This window comes from Carcharhinus amblyrhynchos, chromosome 6, assembly GCF_965287045.1.
Source record: "Carcharhinus amblyrhynchos chromosome 6, sCarAmb.v2.hapA, whole genome shotgun sequence".
In the NCBI taxonomy this organism is placed as follows: domain Eukaryota; kingdom Metazoa; phylum Chordata; class Chondrichthyes; order Carcharhiniformes; family Carcharhinidae; genus Carcharhinus; species Carcharhinus amblyrhynchos.
This window is the reverse complement of record NC_137329.1, coordinates 97,621,931-97,643,763: the sequence shown is the minus strand read 5'-3', so window position 1 is coordinate 97,643,763 and position 21,833 is coordinate 97,621,931. Positions and strand designations below refer to the sequence as shown.

The following is a 21,833-nucleotide window of genomic DNA, read 5'->3' as shown; positions in this document are numbered from 1 at the left end:
CAGCAATGCAAGCCATTCAGTTGAATTCAAGAAGGCGGCTCACCACCACCTTCTCAAGGGCAATTAGGGTGGGCAATAAATGCGGGCCTTACCAGTGATGCCCACATCCTGTGAATGAATAAAGAAAATCAGAAATAGGATCATATATGGAATCAAACTCGTAAATGAGGGTGAGATTCCTTTGTGCAGCAGACTAAGAGATAACAAAATGTCTGCATGGGTGTAGCGTTCCTTTGGGGATACACTAAACCTCGGGAAGATTGAGTGCTAGAAAAAGGAAGTGCAGACAAATGTTTTAAATGTAAGGGCTGATTGTATGAAATTGCACCTCATTGGAGAACCCCGTCTAACAGTAATGCATACTGGGAAATTACAGGCACACATTCTGATAAGCTACATTGTCACTAAGCTCTCAGTGTAATCACAAGTATTCGCTGCAAGTGATTCAGAAGCCCATCATAGTGGGTCTTTTGACATGTCTTATTCCGATCGTTTCCTTGAAATCTGGATTATGTCTGCCTTGTGCCCATCTGCCTCTCATTTCCCTCTTCCATTCTCATTCTCTCCAAATCTCCCTGTCATCCATTCTTTTTGCCTTTGTCTCATAATCTCTGAATCTTGCCTTCTTTTGTCTCTTTCCAATTCCTTATATTCCATACCCTTGCCTCCACATTCTTTTGTCCCCTCCCTTTGTCCTTGTTTCCTTCTCTTATTTCCCCTTCATTCCCTGCATCTCAGATTCTGATCTTGTGAATACGTGGCTAATTCATTATCTGGAATAAGAACATGCCTTCGATGCAGGAAAACAGGAGTTTCCATTGGCGAGCGTTTCCACCCCCCTTTGTTTAGGGGAAACTTCACATCTTCTGCTCCTCCTAGGTTCCATTACTTGTGCTCAATCAGTTTATCTGCACTGTAGCACACACGTGCAATCATGAGGATCTGATAGCTTCATGTCACTCAGCTGCTGCATTGAAAAACTAGGAACTGGGTGATGCCATGAGTCAAACCCTAATAATCATGTGGATCATACAATAAATCAGCAATGGAAAATCTGATCCGTTTGGCATGACTTCTGCGTCATCATCTGATGGTGCACTCAAGAATATATCCCTGTCTCAATAATAGCCTTGTTGTTTCTGGTTTGCCTCTCTGCACGTTTACGATGGCTAATTAATGTGTGTCCATGATTTTAAAGAGCTATATGGCAAGTACACAAAATGTTGATCGGTCATTCCTCTATCGCAGTTAGAAAGGATTGAGCACAGTTCACAATACAAAGCAGGGGGTGAGACCACAGCTAAGAAGACAGCATGAGCCACCAGTCCAACCATGTTAAATACTTCATGCAGAAGGAAAAATTCAGAAGTGAAATAGTGTCCACGTGTCATCAGCTATGCTCTAACAACTATGAAAATTACCATTACTTTGCTTCACAATGTTAAACCAAAAACTAGAGGGTTAATTTCCATACTGTGATATTATAAGTGAAACCTAAGGAATAGAGAGGCCAGTAACTCAGCTGCCAGAGGTACAGAAGATGAATTCTCCTGGTTTGAGTCCCCATCCCAAGCAAAATGGCAAATTGGATTCACAACTCACAGAAAGCAAAGGGTAATGGTCGATTGGTGTTTTTGTAACTGGAAGGCTGGTTCCAGTGGGGATCAGTACTAAATTTCTTGCTTGGACTTGAATGTAAGGGGTATGGTTAAGAATTCTGCAGATGATTGTGAGGAAGAGAGCTATAGACTGCAGGAAGGTACCAGTAAACTAGTCAGATAAAGGGAACAGAGGCAAATGGAATTCAATCAGAGGAATATAAAATATTGAATCAGGGAAAACTCTCAAGGCAAGGGAGTTGATAGTAGATGATAGGTTATTGAGTTGTGTAGAGGAACAAAGGGACTTTTGTGCGTGCCCCAGATCCAGAAAGGTGGCAGGACAAGTAGGCAAGTAGGGAAGCGGTCAGGATGGCATGTAGGATATTTGTTTTTATTGTTGAGGCATAGAATACAACAGCTGGAAGGTATTGTTGTATAAAACACAGTTTTATCCACAGTTGGAGGACTGCATTAAGTTCAGCCTAAGTTATTGCATCATAGGAAAGATGTGACTGCTCTAAAGATGGCGCAGAGGAGATTTATGAGGTTGTTGACGGAAATTAAAAAGGTTAGTTATTGGGAGATTGGGTAGGTTTAGGTTGGAACAAGGGAAGCTGAGGGAAAAGCTAACTGAAGCGTATAAAATTATGAGGGATCAGGGTAGAATGGATAGTCAGGCCCCATTCCATTTGGTTGAGGGATCCATAAACAGGGGGCATAGATCCTGGACAACAGGTAGGAGGTTGAGAGAGGATTCAATGGGAAACATTGTCAGCTGGAGTGTGGTGGGAATCTGGGACTCACTGACTGAAAGGCTGATAGAGTCAGAAACCCACATAACATTTAAAAGTACTTGGATATGCACATGAAGTGTTGTGTCCTTCAAGGCTATAGATCATGAGCTGGAAAGTGGGATTAGGCTGGATGGTTGTTTGATGGCTGGCATGGAAATGATGGGCTGAATGGCCCCCTTCCTTGTTGTAAGTTTCTATTATTCTATCTTTTTTGCCGTAACGTACATTAACAGACCAGGTATGTTACTGTTTGATTGCCATACAGCCCACAATTTGATCACAGCCAAGCAACTGTCTGAAAGATCTTTTCAAGGCATCACCTTGAAGAGGATCATTAGATTTGAGATAGTTAATTCCCACATTGCCTTCATTAAGAAAAACACCTGCAAAACGCCTGCTTTCATCTTTCATACCAAATGTTTTCTCTCAACAATTCTTAGCTCTCAATAAAGTGCAAATATACCATTTACCTCAAACCCTGCCTAAATAAACAGCTTTGATTCAATGGACAATCACTGTCTCCCCTGTAATAACAAAATAGATTCAATATCAATATGTCTGCTTCTGTAGGTACGATAGCAGAGACTGGTTATGGATTAACTCGAGTGCCGCGGAGTGGCATGGTGACACAGTGGTTAGCACTGCTGCCTCACAGAGCCAGGGGCCTAGGCTTAATTCCTGGCATGGGTCACTGCCTGTGTGGAGTCTGCATGTTTCCCCTGCGCCTGCATGGGTTTCCTTCAGTTTCCTCCCACAGTCCGAAAAACATGCTGGTTAGGTGCATTGACCATGTTAAATTCTCCCTCGGTGTACCCAAACAGGCGCTGGAGTGTGTCAACGAGGGGATTTTCACAATAACTTCATGGCAGTGTTAATTTAAGCCTACTTGTGACCTACTAAAAAATAATAAAAGCATTTCTCATTTTAACGTAGTTCTCCTCTTACTTCTGCCCAACTAAGTGGTCTCCCTTTTCGATGTACGTCCAGTGAAATTACAATCAAGACTTCAATAACATGTGCACAGAGCTACATTGTGCTCAAATAAAGCAGCAACAGGACAATAAAATACACTGCATTAAAGTAAAATTACTTACTGGAAATGGCTCCTGCCAACTTGCTCCAACAATTGAAGGCCTGATAATAGCAATATTCAAATCCCCACTCTCCTGTTGGACCACATACTCTGCAAGTGCCTTTGTGTAGGTGTATGTGTTTGGCCGGTCTCCTATCAATTTGGGGGTGATATCTTGGATCATACTTTCATCCATCCACCTGGGAAAAAGCAACAGACTCATTAAACAGATGAGTGATTGCTATGGAAAGGTAAATTATGTAAGATAACAGGATTCCTGGAAATGGTTAGGCAACATGGGCTAATTAAATAAAGAAAGTAATGTAGAGGATTGAACAAGGTATGTCCTGAATTTTTTCACCCTCTTAGTGATAGTGACAGCACATGCACCGATACAACCAAAAAATAAACATTAGTGGAGACGTGGGAGAGGTGACTTAAAGGCAGGTGATCTCTGGGATAAGGTCTAAAACAGTGAGTAAAACAATGATCTTCAGTAAGGAGCATGCTACCAGTTCTTCTTTCTCTGCAGTTGGAAATGTACAGAACATCATTTGATGGATTTCAGACAAAAAAAAACTGTTGTGATTATAGCAAAGTGGCATGGTGACACAGTGGTTAGCACTGCTGTCTCTCAGTGCCAGGGACCAAGGTTCGATTCCAGCCTCGGGTCACTGTCTATGTGGAGTCTGCACATTTTCCCCGTGTCTGCACGGGTTTCCTCAGGGTGCTCCGGTTTCCTCCCACACTCCAAAGATGTGCAGGTTAGATTGATTGGCCATGATAAATTGCCCCTTAGTGTCAAGGAGACTGGGGGGGTAAATATGCAGGGTTACAGGGATTGAACTGGAGTGGGATTGTTGTCGATGCAGGCTCAATGGGCCAAATAGCCTCCTTTGGCTCTGTAGATTCTATGGAAGTTTAAAGTTTCCAATGCAGCATAAGCGGCAGCCACCCAACCTTTTAGTGCCACAGTGCAAGTTCAGACCAATGTCTGCTTGTTGTTGTCATGGCTCAAAATGGCATCCAGCAATCTGGTCTCCAACAGAACTCTGCAAGTGGACTGTCAATCTACTGTCCTCTCTTAGGATAACAGCACACACCCTCCCACCACTGCTTCACCACGTGTGCCTTTGCTGTTTCCTGCTAGCCTGCCAGCCCATCCTGACCATTCTAAGATCAGAGCTGCTAAAGGGCATCCTAAAAGCCACCTGCAGACTCACCCAGTGCAAGTCACCAGCCTTCCAGCAGCCATGCCACAGCCAGAGTTAGCACTGGACCAGGCAAAGGCACCGTAGGACAGCCATCAAGGAATGTGCAGAGCTGTGGGCAAAATTTAACATGGCCATTTTTGGGAGATCTAATGGATTAAGTCCTAGCTGGGCACCAATCTACTTGCCATCAGACTTCCTGGCTCATGTGAGGGAAATCATCCTAACATGGAACATCCTGGTGTGGTGTTGACATCTCACTTCAGAGAGCTGCTGGCCAGAGAGGTACAGTAATGTAGCCCACAACAGTGATTATTGTGAGGAAAATGTGAGTGGGTTCACCAGATCCTGACAGGGAGGCCCCAGAAAGCAGGGATTGTTTTAAGTGTGGGGAGGGGGTGTCTTGCTTTGGGCCCCACTCCATCAGTGGGTACATCCATCAGTCATGATGAGCTAGACAAAAAAGGACCCACCCCCATTCCATCAACCACAAGCATTTCCGTCAGAACTTTACTAGCAGTAGGTCCGCAGGGTGCGGTCCCCACCAACCACTGATAAATTATCAACGCTGGCCCCACTTAGCAAGCATCAATTGGCCTCCAGGCAAGAGGGCCATCTCGAGCCTTTTCTCTGTGCATTTAATTGAAAAGAGGCAGGAAAGTGATGGGATCTCCCCTCTGCACTTTCCCGTCCAATCTGGAGAACTACAATGCCCCTCATCCAGTCCCCACACCCCCTGCCTGGTTTGGGCCCTCTGAGTTTTCAATAGATTACTGGATATTTTGCCAGTTGGTTAGCAACTGGTTGTTTCTCGGTGGCATTTACTTCAGAAATGCAGCCAAGAATTCATTGTGATGGTTCATAATGAAGGGCTGATAAAAGTGTGGGATGTTGGGCAATACAGATCTGGAGTTACATCCGCAGGAACTGGAGTCAAATTAGGCATTCATGGATAGCCCACCTGGAATATATCCATGCTGACTTTCTCCTCCCTCCTTCTTCCTCCCCCACGTACTCTGCTACCTGCCCTTGGGGTCTCTGGGGTTTAAGGGGTGCAATTTCACATTGGACAGGCTGGGGAGAATTGCAGCAGATCACCATGAATTGGGACACCTACTCTGACAAATCCTGGAGGATTCCCGACAGTGGCCAAGGTTATGGAACTGAAAGGGTTAATAATCACACATGGTTAAAAATTACATGAGCTGCAATCTGAACCTCAGTCACACAAGGAAATCTATGTACAGATGACAGGTTTTTATTAAAGTAAGCCTAGATAAAAGTCAAGGACCATCTAACTGAATGATGTGCAGCTGCAGTTCATGTCTGCCCATTAGAACAAGGAACATTAGAAAGAGAGATTGAGATGCCATTGGTCAGAGACATAGCTTTCATTTCTTGATGATATAACAGGCACAAGTTTTAATTGGATATTATACCCTTATGTATGCATGATGTAACCTTAACTACGATTCGATAGAGATAATTCCTATATGTCTATTGATATATGCTAATTACTTGTAATTGAAGCTGAGACTTTAATTGCCTATGTTTTTCTAAAACTTTCACTCTGAATGGTCATTCAGGGTCCTATAACCATAGTGAAGTTCATCTTGAAACCATTCTATTACTTTACCTGGCTACTTGAAAGGAATGATAATTTTAAATACAAGAAAACCATCGTAACAACCCCTAACAGGAACCATTGCTTCTCACAGTAGCATAAATTTCATTATACATGTGCTGGTCATGTGGATTATAGAGATAAGTCATCATCAGCCAACCCTAGTCACCCTGCAACCATCCTCTGGTTTGACATGATGGCTAAAAGATTGTTGAAATGGCAGAAGATGAATGTATCAAGACTGCTGCCAGGATAGTGGGCATTCGTTGGCATGATGTGCTACCTGTGGGTGCACTCCACCTGATCACTGCCCATGTGGTCACTTTTGTGGTTGCAATGCACCTCATCAGCAATGAGAAATGGCGACCACAAAGTCACGTGTATCCAGTTAATGACATCCTGCACCATGTGACAGCGGCTACGACAATAGATTTCAGCCCCAAATTACTTACAGGCATGTTGAGCTTTTAAGTTGTTTTTTTTACAAGGAAGCAAGCAAAAACTGGCTGAAATTGTAAAATAACCCCTTGCTAGAGTTTCTACGTAGCTTGACCAACTAGTCAAGAGAGAAGAGAAGGTTGCACCTTCTTTCAGATAGAGACACTTAAAAAGGAAGTAATGCAAGGGAAAAACTGAACTGTAATCCCGAGTTACATCCTAGACTATGGACATGATGTGAGTTGAAATAAAATATTCTGGGCAAAAGGCATGTTTGAGATTTTGCCCTTTCAGGAATACACAAGATAAAGGGGTTAAAAACTAATGTCTGTGTGCTAGTCTGGTGTTCCAGTTCTACTCTGTTCGTGTGCACTGTGAAGGTCACAGCTGAAGAACATTCTCTAGACATTCCCGTGCTTACAAGAAGAAAAGTTGCTCCCTTTCTGATTGCTGGAAGCAACTCGAGTCAGCAAAGCCACAGTAGAGAAGGAACAGGACAACTCCTCTCAGCTAACCTGCAGAACCTGGAATCTCCAAACCCCAACTGTCGAAGTTAGCTCGATTGGAATGGCCCAACCTAACAGCCACAATGTCTCACCATCTACTCCTCATGGACCATCTATATATATCTTTTTCACTTTTATATTGGATTCACTTCTCATTTCTAATCTGTGTGCATGTATGTAGCATTTTTATCATTTTCTTCTCATGTTTTAGTCATTAGTAAACTCACTCCTTTAACTCAAGAAAGTCTGGTTAAACTGCGTCCTTTTAACATAAATATATTTAGGGCCCGATTTTACCATTGCAACGCGCCCAAAAACAGGCACAAAAACTTGGGTAAAGTCGGGCGTGAGGCGATTAGCTTGATCCGTGCCCGCGTCTGCACAGATGCCCACTTTACCAAGGCTGGAAAATGGCTGTGATGTGAACTGCACCCAAATGCGTGCAAATCCATTTGCATGCATTTAAATTGAATTAATGAACTGTCCAGCCAACTTTACCAGCATTTCCCCCTTTACCATCGTGTTCACATGGCCATATTCGGCATGAAACAGACACACTCGGCAAAGGTCTGTTTCGGGTGCGCCAGCTTCTGATGAGGTAAGTTCAGAGCTTCCAATGGTTCTCTGGCTCAGATCGGTTGTGGGAGATCGGGGAAGGGAGGTGGGCCAGATCATTCTCTGCTGAGGGCAGGAGGGAGGCCAGATCATTTTTGGATTGGGGGGAGGCCCAATCATTCACCGGTGGGGGGAGGAGGGAGGCCAAATCATTCTCTGATGGGGTTGGGGTAAGGGAGGCCTGATCGCTGTCTAGTTGGGGGGTGGCCAGATGGTTTTCTGGTGGGGGGAGGAGGGAGGGGCCAGATCGTTCTCTGGTGCTGTGCAGGGGGTAGGCCAGATCGCTCTCTGGTGGGAGAGAAGGGGTGTGAGAGGGAGGCCAGATGGATTTCTGGTGTGTGGGGTGTGGGGGGGGAACCGCTGCCACGTTGTGGCCAATCAGTGGGGGGTGGGGGGGGTGGGGGCGGTGGCGTGCATTTGGTAGCAATCGGTCTGGGTAGCAGGCGGGTGGGTGGATAAGGGGGAACGGTTATGTTGTAGGGGATTGGGTTGATGTCTGTTGGGGTCATTGCTCCTGCTTTTCGTTCCCAGGCCGCTTTATCCGCTTTTTGCGAGCTGGGAGTGATGTGACAGCGGCGCGTTTGTCACATTTTCTTTCCACCGCGCATGTGCAGTTGAAGGCTCCGATCAGAACTGCAGCGTTTCGGGTATGATAAGCCCAGCCCACAACACAATTCAGACTTGGGATTTTTTTTCCCCAGGCTGAGTGCGTATGGGGGCAGCTGAGAGCAGTTTTCCAAACTGGATCTGAATTGTGCTCAGATTCAGCACTTAGAATGAAAATGGTAAAATCAGTCCCTTGGACAGGGAGATGGGATCCTAGAGGGAAGGGGTCCTTTTAAATTAACTTTGTTGTGACGAAAATAAGGCTTCTTGTTGAGAGCCCTTCTGTCCCTCCCAAGCGAGCACCTTGTCTTCGCATTTGCTGCTATTAATATCCGCTATTATAGCCCCCACTATAGAAGCAAGTGGTGTGCCCAAAACCCTGGCGCTCAAAGCCTTCTTTGCATGCAGCACCACTCCCTGCGCACTTCAACAACTGTAACCAACTCCTCCAAATACCCAGCACTTCCACCAACTCTAAGAGATGCAGCAGAAATTACGTTCCAGCCGCTACACGGTGTGTCAATGGCCATTTGCGTTGCTTGCTGGCCTTGCTGTCAGGGAGCATGCCACTGAAGCTGGTCACAGATCCTGCTGGCGAGAAGGGCTGGAAAATCCCACCTCAAGAAACTGCTGAGCTCTCTATAGATTTTGCAAGACTTGTGGCATATAAGACCATTGGCAGCAGCAGTACACTGGGGTAAAGCTACAAAGAGCCATGCACTGATCCAAACAGACCATACACAACACCTGCCTTCATACAATCAGAATGATCCAGTATCCTGTCAGATACATTTATCTGAGGTGACTGAGGAACTGGAAAGTGACGATGATGTTCACGATGAGAAGAACACATGTTTCACACTGACAATCTCATGAAAAACATTAATGCTATTTCTCCTTTGAAGTGTGTGAAAGGTTCTAAATATTTACCTTAAGAAAGTTGGTTATTATTTGTTATTGGTCAAGATGGATACAGGTGCAAGTACCAACATATCCATGTGAATTCTAATGACACATGTCCACTGACATGGAAGGCCACGGTGAAATCTACTGCTGTGAAACTGTCAGCATACAATGGTTCACTAACTCCCAGTGGAAGTTCCATAGTCCTGGTTTGTGAATACAATCAATCCTCCTGTGTGCCACGGATGTTCTACATCATGGAGAATGAGGTTTAGCAATTGTACATATGGATGGAAAGCGTGCTATAATCTCTCACTAGTTATAATCTATGGATTTAGTCCTTATGCATAGGTACAGAATTGCTAAGTTTACAGTTTGAACAATAAGTTTAAATCCAGGATGCCCACAGAAGGTATATAGCAACCAGCCAAAGTGACAAGAATTTGTTTAGAACAAAGATCCGATGAAGTCATTACGCGCAAAGGTGTGTAACTGAAAACAAATCAAATCCATTCCAGCTTTCAACCACCATACAGTCCTACTGAATTTAGATTAGAATCCTAAATACAACCAGGAATAACATCCAAGGATTACAATTACTGAGCAATTAAATAAACTTCCAGACAAAAAGTTATCTGGGTTACTGGTAGATTACCTTTACACTTTAGAGAGTCAAAGACTCATCAGTTCTATACACTTATTATAGCAACTTAACATGAACATGCATTGTAAGTAGTTTATTGGAAAGGAGCAAACTATCTTTATAAAGAAAGGGGGATGTTGTAATATGTCTTTAAGGGATAGCAACATGACATTCTTTTATAGGAAGTGTGTCATGTGATCCAACCTCCATTTCAACTTGGCTTGGAGCAGAATACAGCTCTAATGTCCTCAAGCTTTCCATCCATATGTATAGTTCACGCGTGCCTAGAATTAATAATTGAACCCCACAAGTTGTTTGCACAATCCTTTGAGTGACTTGTGTCTTATATCATTATATCACACGCAACAGATTTTAATTGAAGTTAGTTTGCTTTCTGGCTATAATTTGCTTGCCTTATATTAATGAGGTCCAGCCATTAAAATAAACAGCCCCCCGTTGAGGCAGTAGGCAACCAAGGTAGAGAGATGTTTGACCAGCCTACCACCTGAACAAAATCCAGCTCATTGCAACTAATATTGCTTTCATTATTCAAGTGAACTAGCAGCCTCTATTCAATAATAGTTTGAAATGGAACCCATGCTTCGTTGAGTGCTAGTGCTTTGTTTCAGCCGTTCGATATCTAATCTACCTTTTTTTAATGTGTGAAAGAAGTGTGCTTGCTAGTGACGTGGTTTTCTTGAAAGCCTTCTTGGATTACGTGACCCCCCCTGCTCCCTCAGACTTTATATATTACTCGTTAGAAGGGAACTGAATGTGGGTTCACCTTTTTCAGAATTGCAGTGGTTGATAAGTGTCAAGTTCTCTTATCATCCTCCACTTCGTCTTGCGTACTAAGGCATCTCTAGGGAAGGGCTGTGGTCAGAAATTCAGTTCAGGATCAGGAGGGAAATTGTCATCAGGACCATTTATGGGTCCCGACCCCAGGCCATGTCATACCGCATCATTTTCAATGAGGGAGATCCAAGGCGAGTTCAGCGCACAAATAGGATCAGGAGGCCCAGGGAGGAGGTGGGAATTGGTTACGGAAGACAATTTTAAAAGGCAAACAGCCGCCATTACAGGGCTTGCCCTTTCCTGTAAGAATAGAACAGGCTGGAAAGCAGAGGGCCAATAACCTCATGGTCTTCACAAGTCCTCAAGAGTTCTCTTCTCAGGTCACTCTGCTCAAGCGATGGCAGCTTTGTGCCATTGTACAAACACCTCAGTTGGACTATCCTTTTTTATACAAGATTTGTCATCAACAGCCACTGTCAATAATGGTTCCTTGCTGAGAACTGCCAGTCTGCTCGCTCTTCCCATTGTTAACTTTGAAATGTCATTCTGTTCCTCTCCAGTCTATTAGAAGCAAGTGAGTTGGAGGTATATGGGTTGCTGGCCTCGTCTTCCCTTTAAAAACTTCAGTGTGCCACAGGGGTGTCAAGACTGACATACCAAGGAGCCATGATGTGGATGTGCCGGCATTGGACTGGGGTAAACACAGTAAAAAGTCTGACAACACCAGGTATGTCAGCAGAGTCGCTGAGCAGAGACTGATAGCCAAGTTCCACACACATGAGGACGGTCTCAACAGGGATCTTGGGTTCATGTCGCACTATCTGTAACCCCCATGACTTGCCTGGGTTTGCAAAACCTCACTCACTGTGCTGTCTGGAGACAATACACATCTCTTTAACCTGAGATCAGTGCTCCTTCCACACACATTGTCGGCCACTTTAGGGCTTGAACAGCAGGTTATGTGTAAAGATTCGCATTCTAATCAGTAATCTCTAAACTGTCTGTGCTTTATATGCTCTGTCCGAGGCCAGAACTCTCCATTCACCTGACGAAGAGGGAGTCCCCTCGAAAGCTTGTGAGTTTACTATCAAATAAATTGGTTGGACTAAAACCTGGTGTTGTCAGACTATACCAAGGAGCGCCACAGCATCCCTGCACCTCACCTCACCTCATACCCCCATCAGCAACTGAAAATCTTGCCAATAAATTGTATCTGTCCACCCCTTCAATACCTTAAGGGCAACTGAAAATCTTGCCAATAAATTGTATCTGTCCACCCCTTCAATACCTTAAGGGCGCAGTGGTTAGCACTGCTGCCTCACAGAGCCAGGGACCCAGGTTCAATTCCAGCCTCGGGTGGCTGTCTGTGTGGAATTTGCACATTCTCCCCATGTCTGTGTGGGTTTTCTCCAGGTGCTCCGGTTTCCTCCCACACTCCAAACATGTGCAGGTTAGGTTGATTGGCCATGCTAAATTGCCCCTTAGTATCAGGGAGATTACCAGAGTAAATACGTGGGTTTCCAAGGATAGGGCTTGGATGGAACTGTTGTCAGTGCAGACTTGATGGGCATTGTGGGTCAACCCACCGAACATGAACTGCAATGATTCAAAAAGGCAGTTCTCCACCACCTTCTGAAGGGCAACTAGGGATGGGCAATAAATGCTGGCCAGCCAGCAACGTCCATCTCCCACGAATGAATAAAAAATTGCCTTATGCACTAGCAATTCTATAATTAGATCTGTATTACTACTGACCATGCTTTACCTGATCTCTTTACTCCAATTTTGAATTCTTTCATAATCCAACCAAATAAATATTGTCTACTCCTTCTCAATGTAGCTCAAAACTAATTAATACAATTAGTGTTTCTCTTTCTTCCAACAGCTGGTCTATTACATGGAAAATATAATCATTGGGCCTGAAAACAGCAAAGCTACATGTAAATCAACAGGTTCCATATATAATTGTCAGTCAGTAAATATTGGACCAATGGCAGTTTCTAAGCTTATGAGCTATAAATTGGTTACAGTTAAAATATACGTGTTGTGTACGTCCCCCAACATCTCTGCAGCTTAACATTTTCATAGAGTTCAAGGCCAGATTCCAGTCAATTTATGATGACATTATTCAAAATGATAAGAAACACTTGCATTTCTATTGTGCCTTTTATGACCAGTTAATGTCTCAAAGCACATTATAGCCTATGAGGTATTTTTGAAATGTAGCCACTGTTATAATGTAGGATGCATTAAGCATTTGGGATTCAAATGCTCTCAGGACCTCATTCAGCCCAAGTCAAGAAAATTCCAGCCAATGTCTCTTTCAGAAATAAGAGCAAAACTTTCAACGCCACTGCTTTCAAGACAACTGAAATTGATCCCAAAAATGGAAAGATCTAAATTGAGAATACTTATTATGAGCAAGTATAGTTGCACTTTGCATTAGAAAACTGTACAGCTGGATTTTCCTTCTGGGAACAGGAAGCAGAACTCAGGGCAGTTTCAGGTCTTGAACATGCCCCCAGGGAAAACAGTTATTTAATACAATTTTCACAGGGTTCACGGGAGTCCTGATCTCAAAAGTGGAGGACCAATTAGAGGCTTTTCAGGCTACGAAACAGCTAAGCGAGAGGGCACTTCATTTTGGTGGTGCCCTCTCCAACTTTCAAAATCTCTAATTAAAAAATTGCTTTTGCAGCCAGGCCACCACTGTGGGAGAGTGGGGAGAATCGGGTGTCAATAGAGATAGCACCCGACCTACCATAGTACCACAATCAAAGCAGGCAGGAAGGGCCTCTCGGTCTGCCTGAACTGCTGGCCACACACTAGCCCTGTACCAGGAAGCTATTGCGAAATGGCCCCTGTTACCTGTGAAAACCTGGAGAATGAATGTTGGCCTCTGCTAACTGGCCTCAATTAGGTTCTTAATGAGCCTGATCAGCTACACACCACAAATGGGCAAAAATGGTCTGGACATGGACTGAAAGTGGGAAAATGCATATTTATCTATTTATTATTGACACAAGGAAGCTAAGATTAACACTGCAATGAAGTTACTATGGTGCGACCAGTGGGGTGATTTGCATCTCTCTATCCACCTCCAATCCCAGCCCCAGTATGGGCTGTACGTCCAGCTCACAGTTTAACACCAATTGGCTCCTAACAGTTGCAATGTAGCCATAACTGGTATGAAGCAAACAGTTAAAACATAAATTGAAACGCTCCTCTGCTTAGATGAATGGACCATTTCAGAATCTGAACACTGGTTGGCTGAACTCTGTGTTTTGATGGAACCACAGACAGAACTTCGCTTTCCTTAACTAAAAGGGAATCATAGAATCCTTAAGTGCAGAAAGAGGCCATTTGGCCCATCGAGAATGCACCAACCACAATCCCACCCAGGCCCTATTCCTGTAACTCCCCATATTTACCCTGCTAATCCCCCGAAACCAAGGTCAATTTAGCATGGCCAATGAACCTAACTCACACATCTTTGAACTGTAGGAAGAAACCAGAGCACCCAGAGGAAACCCATGTAGACACAGGGAGAATGTGCAAACTCCACAGAGTCATCCAAGGCTGGATCTGAACCTGGGTCTCTGGCGCTGTGAGTCAGCAGTGCTAACCACTGTGCCACCATGCACCCCAGATTACAATCTGGATCTGCCAATCTGATTCACGTTTACTGACTACGCATCAGTTTAATCAGGACTCAGATCAGTAAAACTGCACTCTCACAAAAAAAAACAAAAAAGTGGCAAAGTGAAAACTAATCAGATTCATTACTACATTCTGCTTTATTTTAAAGTTTCCATCGCAGCCTCATTTTATGGGTGTAACACAGACTTTGGCATGATCCTGCATCTCATTCCTTTCAAATTTCATAATTGACCTCTTTTGACATTTTCTCTAACTTCTGGGCATTGATTCAGATGATCAGATAAGCAGTTTATCTGTGATAGAAAATGCCTGCTCACCACTTCCCTTTAATTACAGCCAAATGCTTGTGAATCGGAAAAACTGTTCAGTTTAAGAATTTAAAATGCCTACTTACAAAGCTATTTATACCACTGAATAACCTCACTCATGTAACATTCTCTTTTCTATCCAACTTAAAAAGAAATTATAGTCTTAAAGTCACAGTCGTAACAATTCATTTGCAAGGGTGAAATTGAGGAAAGTGCTGATCTGTCACAAATATTGTTCAGACTTGATGCTACTCTGATGCAGAAAATGGAAAATAAGACATCTAAAATTACCCCATCTTCACAGTAAAAAGCTTAGCAAACCTTTGTACTGGAACACTGTCAGTTTGGTTTAATTCTGCCATGGAATCTTTTCTGACCTGATGCTGTTGTCACTTAAGAACATAAGAACATAAGAACATAAGAAATAGGAGCAGGAGTAGGCCATCTAGCCCTTCGAGCCTGCCCCGCCATTCAATAAGATCATGGCTGATCTGTTGTGGCTCAGTTCCACTTTCCCGCCCTCTCCCCATAACCCTTAATCCCCTCTCTTATCAAAAACCCATCAACCCGCTTCTTAAAAATATTTAGCGAGGCAGCCTCCACCACTTCAACGGGCAGAGAATTCCAGAGATTCACCACCCTTTGAGTGAAGAAGTTCCTCCTCAACTCCGTTCTAAACCGCCTCCCCTTTATCTTGAGGCTGTGCTCCCTAGTCCTACTGTCTTTTTTGAGCGGGAAGAGTCTCTCCACCTCTATCCTATCCATCCCATTCATCATCTTATACGTCTCAATGAGATCTCCCCTCATTCTTCTAAACTCTAGCGAGTACAAGCCTAGCTTATTCAGCCTCTCCTCATAGCTCAACCCCCTCAACTCCGGTATCAGCCTAGTAAACCTCCTCTGCACTCCCTCCAGGGCCAAAATATCCTTGCACAGGTGCAGCGCCCAAAACTGCACACAGTACTCCAGCTGCGGCCTCACCAATGCCCTATACAGCTGCAGCAAGACCTCCCTACTTTTATATTCAATCCCCCTCGCTATGAAGGCCAGCATCCCATTCGCCTTCCTGACCACCTGCTGCACCTGCAAGCTGGGTTTTTGCGACTCATGCACAAGGACCCCGAGGTCCCTCTGCACCGTCGCCTGCTGCAGTTTTTCGCCACGTAAGTAATAGTCCTTCCTACCATTTTTCCTACCAAAGTGGACCACCTCACACTTGCCAACATTAAATTCCATTTGCCATTTCCTGGCCCATTCGCCCAGCCTATCTAGATCCTTCTGCAGACTCTCCACACCCTCCGCACAATTTGCCTTTCCCCCAATCTTGGTGTCATCAGCAAATTTCGACACCCTGCACTCGGTTCCCTCCTCCAGATCATCTATATAAATGGTAAATAGCTGAGGCCCCAGCACCGACCCCTGGGGCACCCCACTAGTCACCAACCGCCAATCCGAATAGCACCCATTGACCCCCACTCTCTGCCTCCTATTTGACAACCAATCCTCTATCCACGCTAACACCCTACCCCCAACTCCATGTCCCCTGACCTTCTGCAATAACCTCTTGTGAGGTACCTTGTCAAATGCCTTCTGAAAATCCAGAAAGACCACATCCACCGGCTCTCCTCTATCCACTGCCCTAGACACATCCTCATAGAACTCCAGTAAATTTGTCAGACACGACTTCCCTTTAATGAAACCGTGTTGCGTCCGCCCTATCAAGCAATTCCCTTCAAGATGCCTCGCAATTTCCTGCTTAATGACGGATTCTAACATTTTACCTACCACAGACGTTAAACTAACCGGCCTATAATTCCCCGCCTTTTGCCTGGCACCCTTCTTAAACAACGGCGTAACATTACCTCCTATCCTGTGAAAATTGTAACAATTATGTCAAGGAAATCCAAATGGAATATATTCATCAGGCACCCATCAATTTTTAGTGGCTGCATTTCAAAATAGAGTCAGTCGCTCTGTTTAAAACAGGATAGGTGAAAGAATGGAACAGTACGTGTTCCCCAAGTAAAATAATTGGACAGTATTTCACTCCTAAAGTGAACAAATGACATGGAACATCATTCCCCAAGTGAAAGAATGGGATGGTACATCATTCCCCGATTGAAATAATGGGACAGCATGTCATTCCCAGAATGAGAAGGTACGTCATTCCCAGATCAGGACAATACATCGTTCCCAGAGTGGGACTGTACATTATTCCCCAGTTGAAAGAATAGGACACTAAGCCATTTCCAGCATGAGGCTGTACGTCATTCCTAGAATAGGACAATACATTATTCCCAGAATGGGATGGAACTTCATTTCCCAAGTGAAAGAATGGGATAATACATCATTCCCCAGATTTAGCCAAACACATGGCCCTTTCCTGCTGAGAAGGTCAGAATAAAACTGGGGCTTAATCCATTTTTAGTTGATTTGACACAAGGGGGCCATTTACAGCCCATGTTAGCCATCAGCATGAATGGAAAATGTACCGAGAATTTGGAAACGCAATTCTTGCCAGCAAGATCGCTTTTTCTGATTTTCTATGTCCCTCGCTAGTGACATCACCACAAAGGCGAGAACCTTATTTTAATGTTTTTAAACATATTTTAATCTAATTACTGAGACCCCCCTCACTGAATATTCAAATGTTGTCTCGGCATGGTTTACAGCAGCTCTGTAAAGACGTGAATCAGCTAAGTGCATTCCCTGGGGGAGGGGGACATGCCTGACCCAAGTTGACCTGAGGCAAGGGGCAGTGGCACAGGAAGGCTCTCTGGAGAGTCCCACTAGTGGGGGCGGGGGGGGGGGGGGGGGGGGGGGGTCCCATTATGTGTGGTGGAGTGTTAGAGGGAGCACTGAGGGCATCGAAGAGGAAATTGGCAGGCATTTGGAGTGTGCAGCAGCCATTGCGGGGGGATCTTGCAGGGACGGTGTGGGCGAGGTGAGGGAGCGATTGGGCAATGATGGGGGATCTTGCAGGCACGGTGGTGGGGGGAGTGAGCAATGAGGGGGAATCTTGCAGACAAGAGGGGGGAATTGGGCAATGAGAGGGATACGGGCAATGGTGGGATGAGCAGCGAGGGGGGAACTTGAAGGCATGGGGAAGCAGATATTGAAGGAGGAACTTACAGACATGGGGGTGGGGGAGGGAAGAGAGTGGGCAGAGAAGGGGGAGAAATGCCTGTGATACTTCAGTTGTGGTTGTTGGCCATCGGTGGGGGAGAGTGGGAAGAGTCCCCGTTGATTATGTAATGCGGTGTGATGGTGGCAGGCAGGTGGGGTGGGTAGAAGAGGAGCCCCTGAACCCACTGTGCTGGGAGGCAGGGGAGGGGAATGAGTGTTAACTTCGGAGCTGACTGGGGCACCCTTCAAAGATGGCACCCTGATCACTATGGACCTCATCAGTGTATCTGGAGAGAGACACATCGGTTTTCAGTCAGAGCTTGGCACTCTGACAAATGATGGGAAAATTCCATCCAAGGTGTATATTCATGTTGTTACAAATCCTGGTACTGAACTTCCTGCATCAGGAGAGCACACTGGAAACTGGGCAATAGATCTAATCATGGGATCAGTTCTCTGTCCATTGAAACTGGACAGAAGTTTTTGGGTCTGCCAATTGAGCATGTGGCCAAGTTCCTGAGAAGCAACTTTACCTTGGTGTTTTCTTCCAACTGATATGTCAGCTTTGTTGTCAAATTTCAGAAAGGTAATTATTATCCACCATTTGAAAAATGGATTTCAAATTCCTGTCTTCCCCAAGGAAATCCTATTGCATGTCAAAAATGCCAGCAACTTGTAGAGATCCAAGTAGAATGAAATGTGTGCTTTTGTCAAATACAACTGGCCAAACAATTGTGCTGTTTATCAAGCTGAGTGATGCCACAGAAATGTACCATATTTCATGCAAGCACTGCAACTCCTGGTTACACAACCCACATACAGATGGTGCAGTTTGCATCAGCAACTGCAAGGAGAAAAACACATTAATATCTTAAATGTAACCTTTCAAAGTTGACTTATTTGTTCCTCTTCAGAGGCCAATGTTTCCAGCAATGACTTTTTTATTTCAGATTTACAGGGGGCATTATTAACTCTCAGAAATGGGTTTGGGTTGAATGAGATGTGAAAACCACCCACTTCCAGTTTTACCAGAGTGAGGCAGACACTGAGCTTGCTCTCCTTGGGGTTGGTCATTTAAATATTATAACAAAGATGCATACTTAATGATTTAACATATCTTCCAGGTACAATCTGGCAACTAAAGGGAGGCCCCGACTCATGGAGAAAACAAGCACCTTTACAATGCTTGTTGTGGATCAGAGCATTTCCTCCTAGCCCACAAAGCTGACCTGTTTTCCTCTACTCACTGAGGGTGGCGAATGAGTGGCACGGCTGCCTCACAGCGCCAGGGACCTGGGTTCAATTCCCGGCTTGGGTCACTGTCTGTGTGGAGTCTGCACGTTCTCCCCATGTCTGCGTGAGTTTCATTCAGGTGCTCCAGTTTCCTCCCACAATCCAAAAAATGTGCTCGCTAGGTGCACTGACCATGCTAAATCCTCCCTCAGTGTATCCAAAATGGCGCCAGAGTGAGAGACTAGGAGACTTTCACAGTAACTTCATTGCAGTGTTAATGTAAACATATTTGTGACTAATAAATGAATTTTACTGTGGAACTCACTGCCCCATAGTGCGGTGCAGTCTGCATCATTAAATGGTTTCAAGGAGAAAGATATATTTTTGATAAGAAACAGGTTAAAGGGATATTGGGAACAGCTAGTGAGGTAGATTTGAAACCAAGAAGAGATCAGCCAAGATCTAATTGAATAGCAGACCAGGCTTGAAAGGCTGAATTGCTTACTTCTGCTCCTAATTCTCATGTTCCTATGTTCTCCCATTCTAACAACTGAATGAATACCAACAGTCTTCCCATCTCAATTTCTCCCAGTGATCCCCCTCCTAACCACGCTGACGACCACCTACCCATGACCCAGACCCTTCCCTCCCTTGTCTTCCCACACCACTGCCTCCACTAGTCCAGGCTTCCTATCAGCTCCTAGCCTGCAGCTTTCTCTGGAATGCCCCGTAGTGTCCAAAAAGGAACCAAAGCTATTAATATGACTGCCTTCTGGGTAGGAAGCCTGCCGGGAAAAAAGAGATGGAAGCTACTCCACAGCATGCAGGTAACAAATCCTCCTCTCCCTCTTCCCATCTCCCCAGCCTCCCTCAACTCTGACCCAGCCACAACACCTACCTGAGATAACACTGGAGTCACAGCATCCGTTACTAATGTTGCAGGGCAATTACTTCAATTGGTTCAATCTGTGTGGACATGCTTTGCTTCGCTTAGCTGACAAGGGGGCTGGCTGTCTGTGATATGTTGAAAATATTTTTCTATTCAAATTTCCTCATTAAAGTTAGACTCTGAGAATCAGTATTGGTGTCCACATGTAAAACATACTGGAAAAGCAATCATAAGCCTTGCTCTTGCATATGTAATATGCCACAGGCACCCTTATTAAACGATGCAAAAACTGGGGTCAGGAAATTTAAATTCGTGTCAGGTTTGGATTGGAGACGGGCAAGTCTGCAAATTGGCATCATCATCTCCTGTGCCAGCTTATCACCACCATTATGACCATGTGCCATTTTCAGTGAGGATGGTACAAGATCGGATCCATTGCCAGCCAGTTAAGGTTGATTATTGATAATTATGGCTCTGTTACCAGAGCAACGAGGATTTTCAGCCAGTAATGTGGGTAAGCCCATGTCAATCGACACCACATCCAGGCCCACATAGTGGGCTCAGGGCAGGAAGATGATGTGGGGTGGCAATGGATTATGTGATGGGCAGCCTTCACACATAGTTTAGGGGACAACATTGGCATAATGGTAATGTCACTGGATTAGTAATGCAGAAGCCCAGGTGAATTCTCTGGGATCATAGGTTAAAATCCCAACATGGCAGCTGAGTGGGAATTGAACTGAATTTGATAAATGAATTTGGAATTGAAAAGCTAGTTTCAGTAATGGTTACCATGAAACCATTGTTGATTGCCATTAAAACTTATCTGGTTCACTTTAGGGGAGGGAATCTGCCATCCTTGCCGGGTCTGGCCTCCATGTAATTCCAGACTCATGCCAATGGTGTGGACTTTTAATTGCCTTCTGAAATGGCCAAGTGAACCATTCAGTTCAAGGGCAATTAGAGATGAGCAACAAATGCTGGGCCTTGCCAGCGATGCCCACATCCCGTGTAAGAAAGAAAGAAAAGAAATTGGCTTCTGGATGACAGCTGCAGTCACTGATGGACCCCTGAAGGGCCTTCCTCTTGGAACATGTCCAGATGGCTGGAGCCTTTTTAAAAATAAAACTAACTTCGCTGTCCTTCCCTGCCCGCTCTCTCTCTCCATCAAAAAGATTGGCAGCTTCCACCTCATAGAATCACAGAATCCTTACAGTGCAGAAAAAGGTATTCAGCCATTGAATCTGCACCGACCACAATCCCACACAGACCCTATGTGCATAACCCCATGTATTTACCCTACTAGTCCCCCTGTCACTAAGTAGCAATTTAGCATGGCCAATCCACCTAACCTGCACATCTTTGGACTGTGGGAGGAAACCGGAGCATCCGGAGGAAACCCACGGAGACACGGGGAGAACATGAAAACTCTACACAGACAGCGATCCAAGCCAGGAATCAAACCCGGATCCTTGGTGCTGTGAGGAAGCAGTGCAAAACACTGTGCCACCATGCTGCTCTCAGTTGGTAAGGCTATCAATCTGAGTGCTGGAGGGCCTTCCATTGGCCCTCCCATGTCAGTGGCCTGCCTGCCATCCCTGAATGAATGGTGGGCCTGTCCCCTGGTCTTTATTTGGCTACACTTTGAAAATACCAGAGGGCATGCCTTAAGCACTGCAGAATTTGGATCTGGAGTTTGCCCTATTTCCAGTTCCCAATCCTGACTGAATAAGCAGCCCCAAGAGTCTTAGAGTATGATGCTGTTGCAATTCTTTATTGTTAGCATTAACATCAGTCATGCAATTGACT

The 21,833-nt window shown here is 44.8% G+C and overlaps 1 protein-coding gene across 6 annotated transcripts in view; it reads right to left on the bottom strand.

The window, feature by feature from the left end:
- The window catches only part of LOC145344150 (fatty acyl-CoA reductase 1-like), a 198,398-nt gene that overhangs the window by 45,018 nt on the left and 131,547 nt on the right, over positions 1–21,833 (bottom strand). For all 6 annotated transcript variants that reach the window (XM_080191034.1, XM_080191039.1, XM_080191035.1 and 3 more), the window contains one exon: positions 3,490–3,667. In XM_080191034.1, coding sequence (XP_080047160.1) covers positions 3,490–3,667 — 178 coding nt within the window. The remainder of the gene's footprint in view (positions 1–3,489; positions 3,668–21,833) is intronic.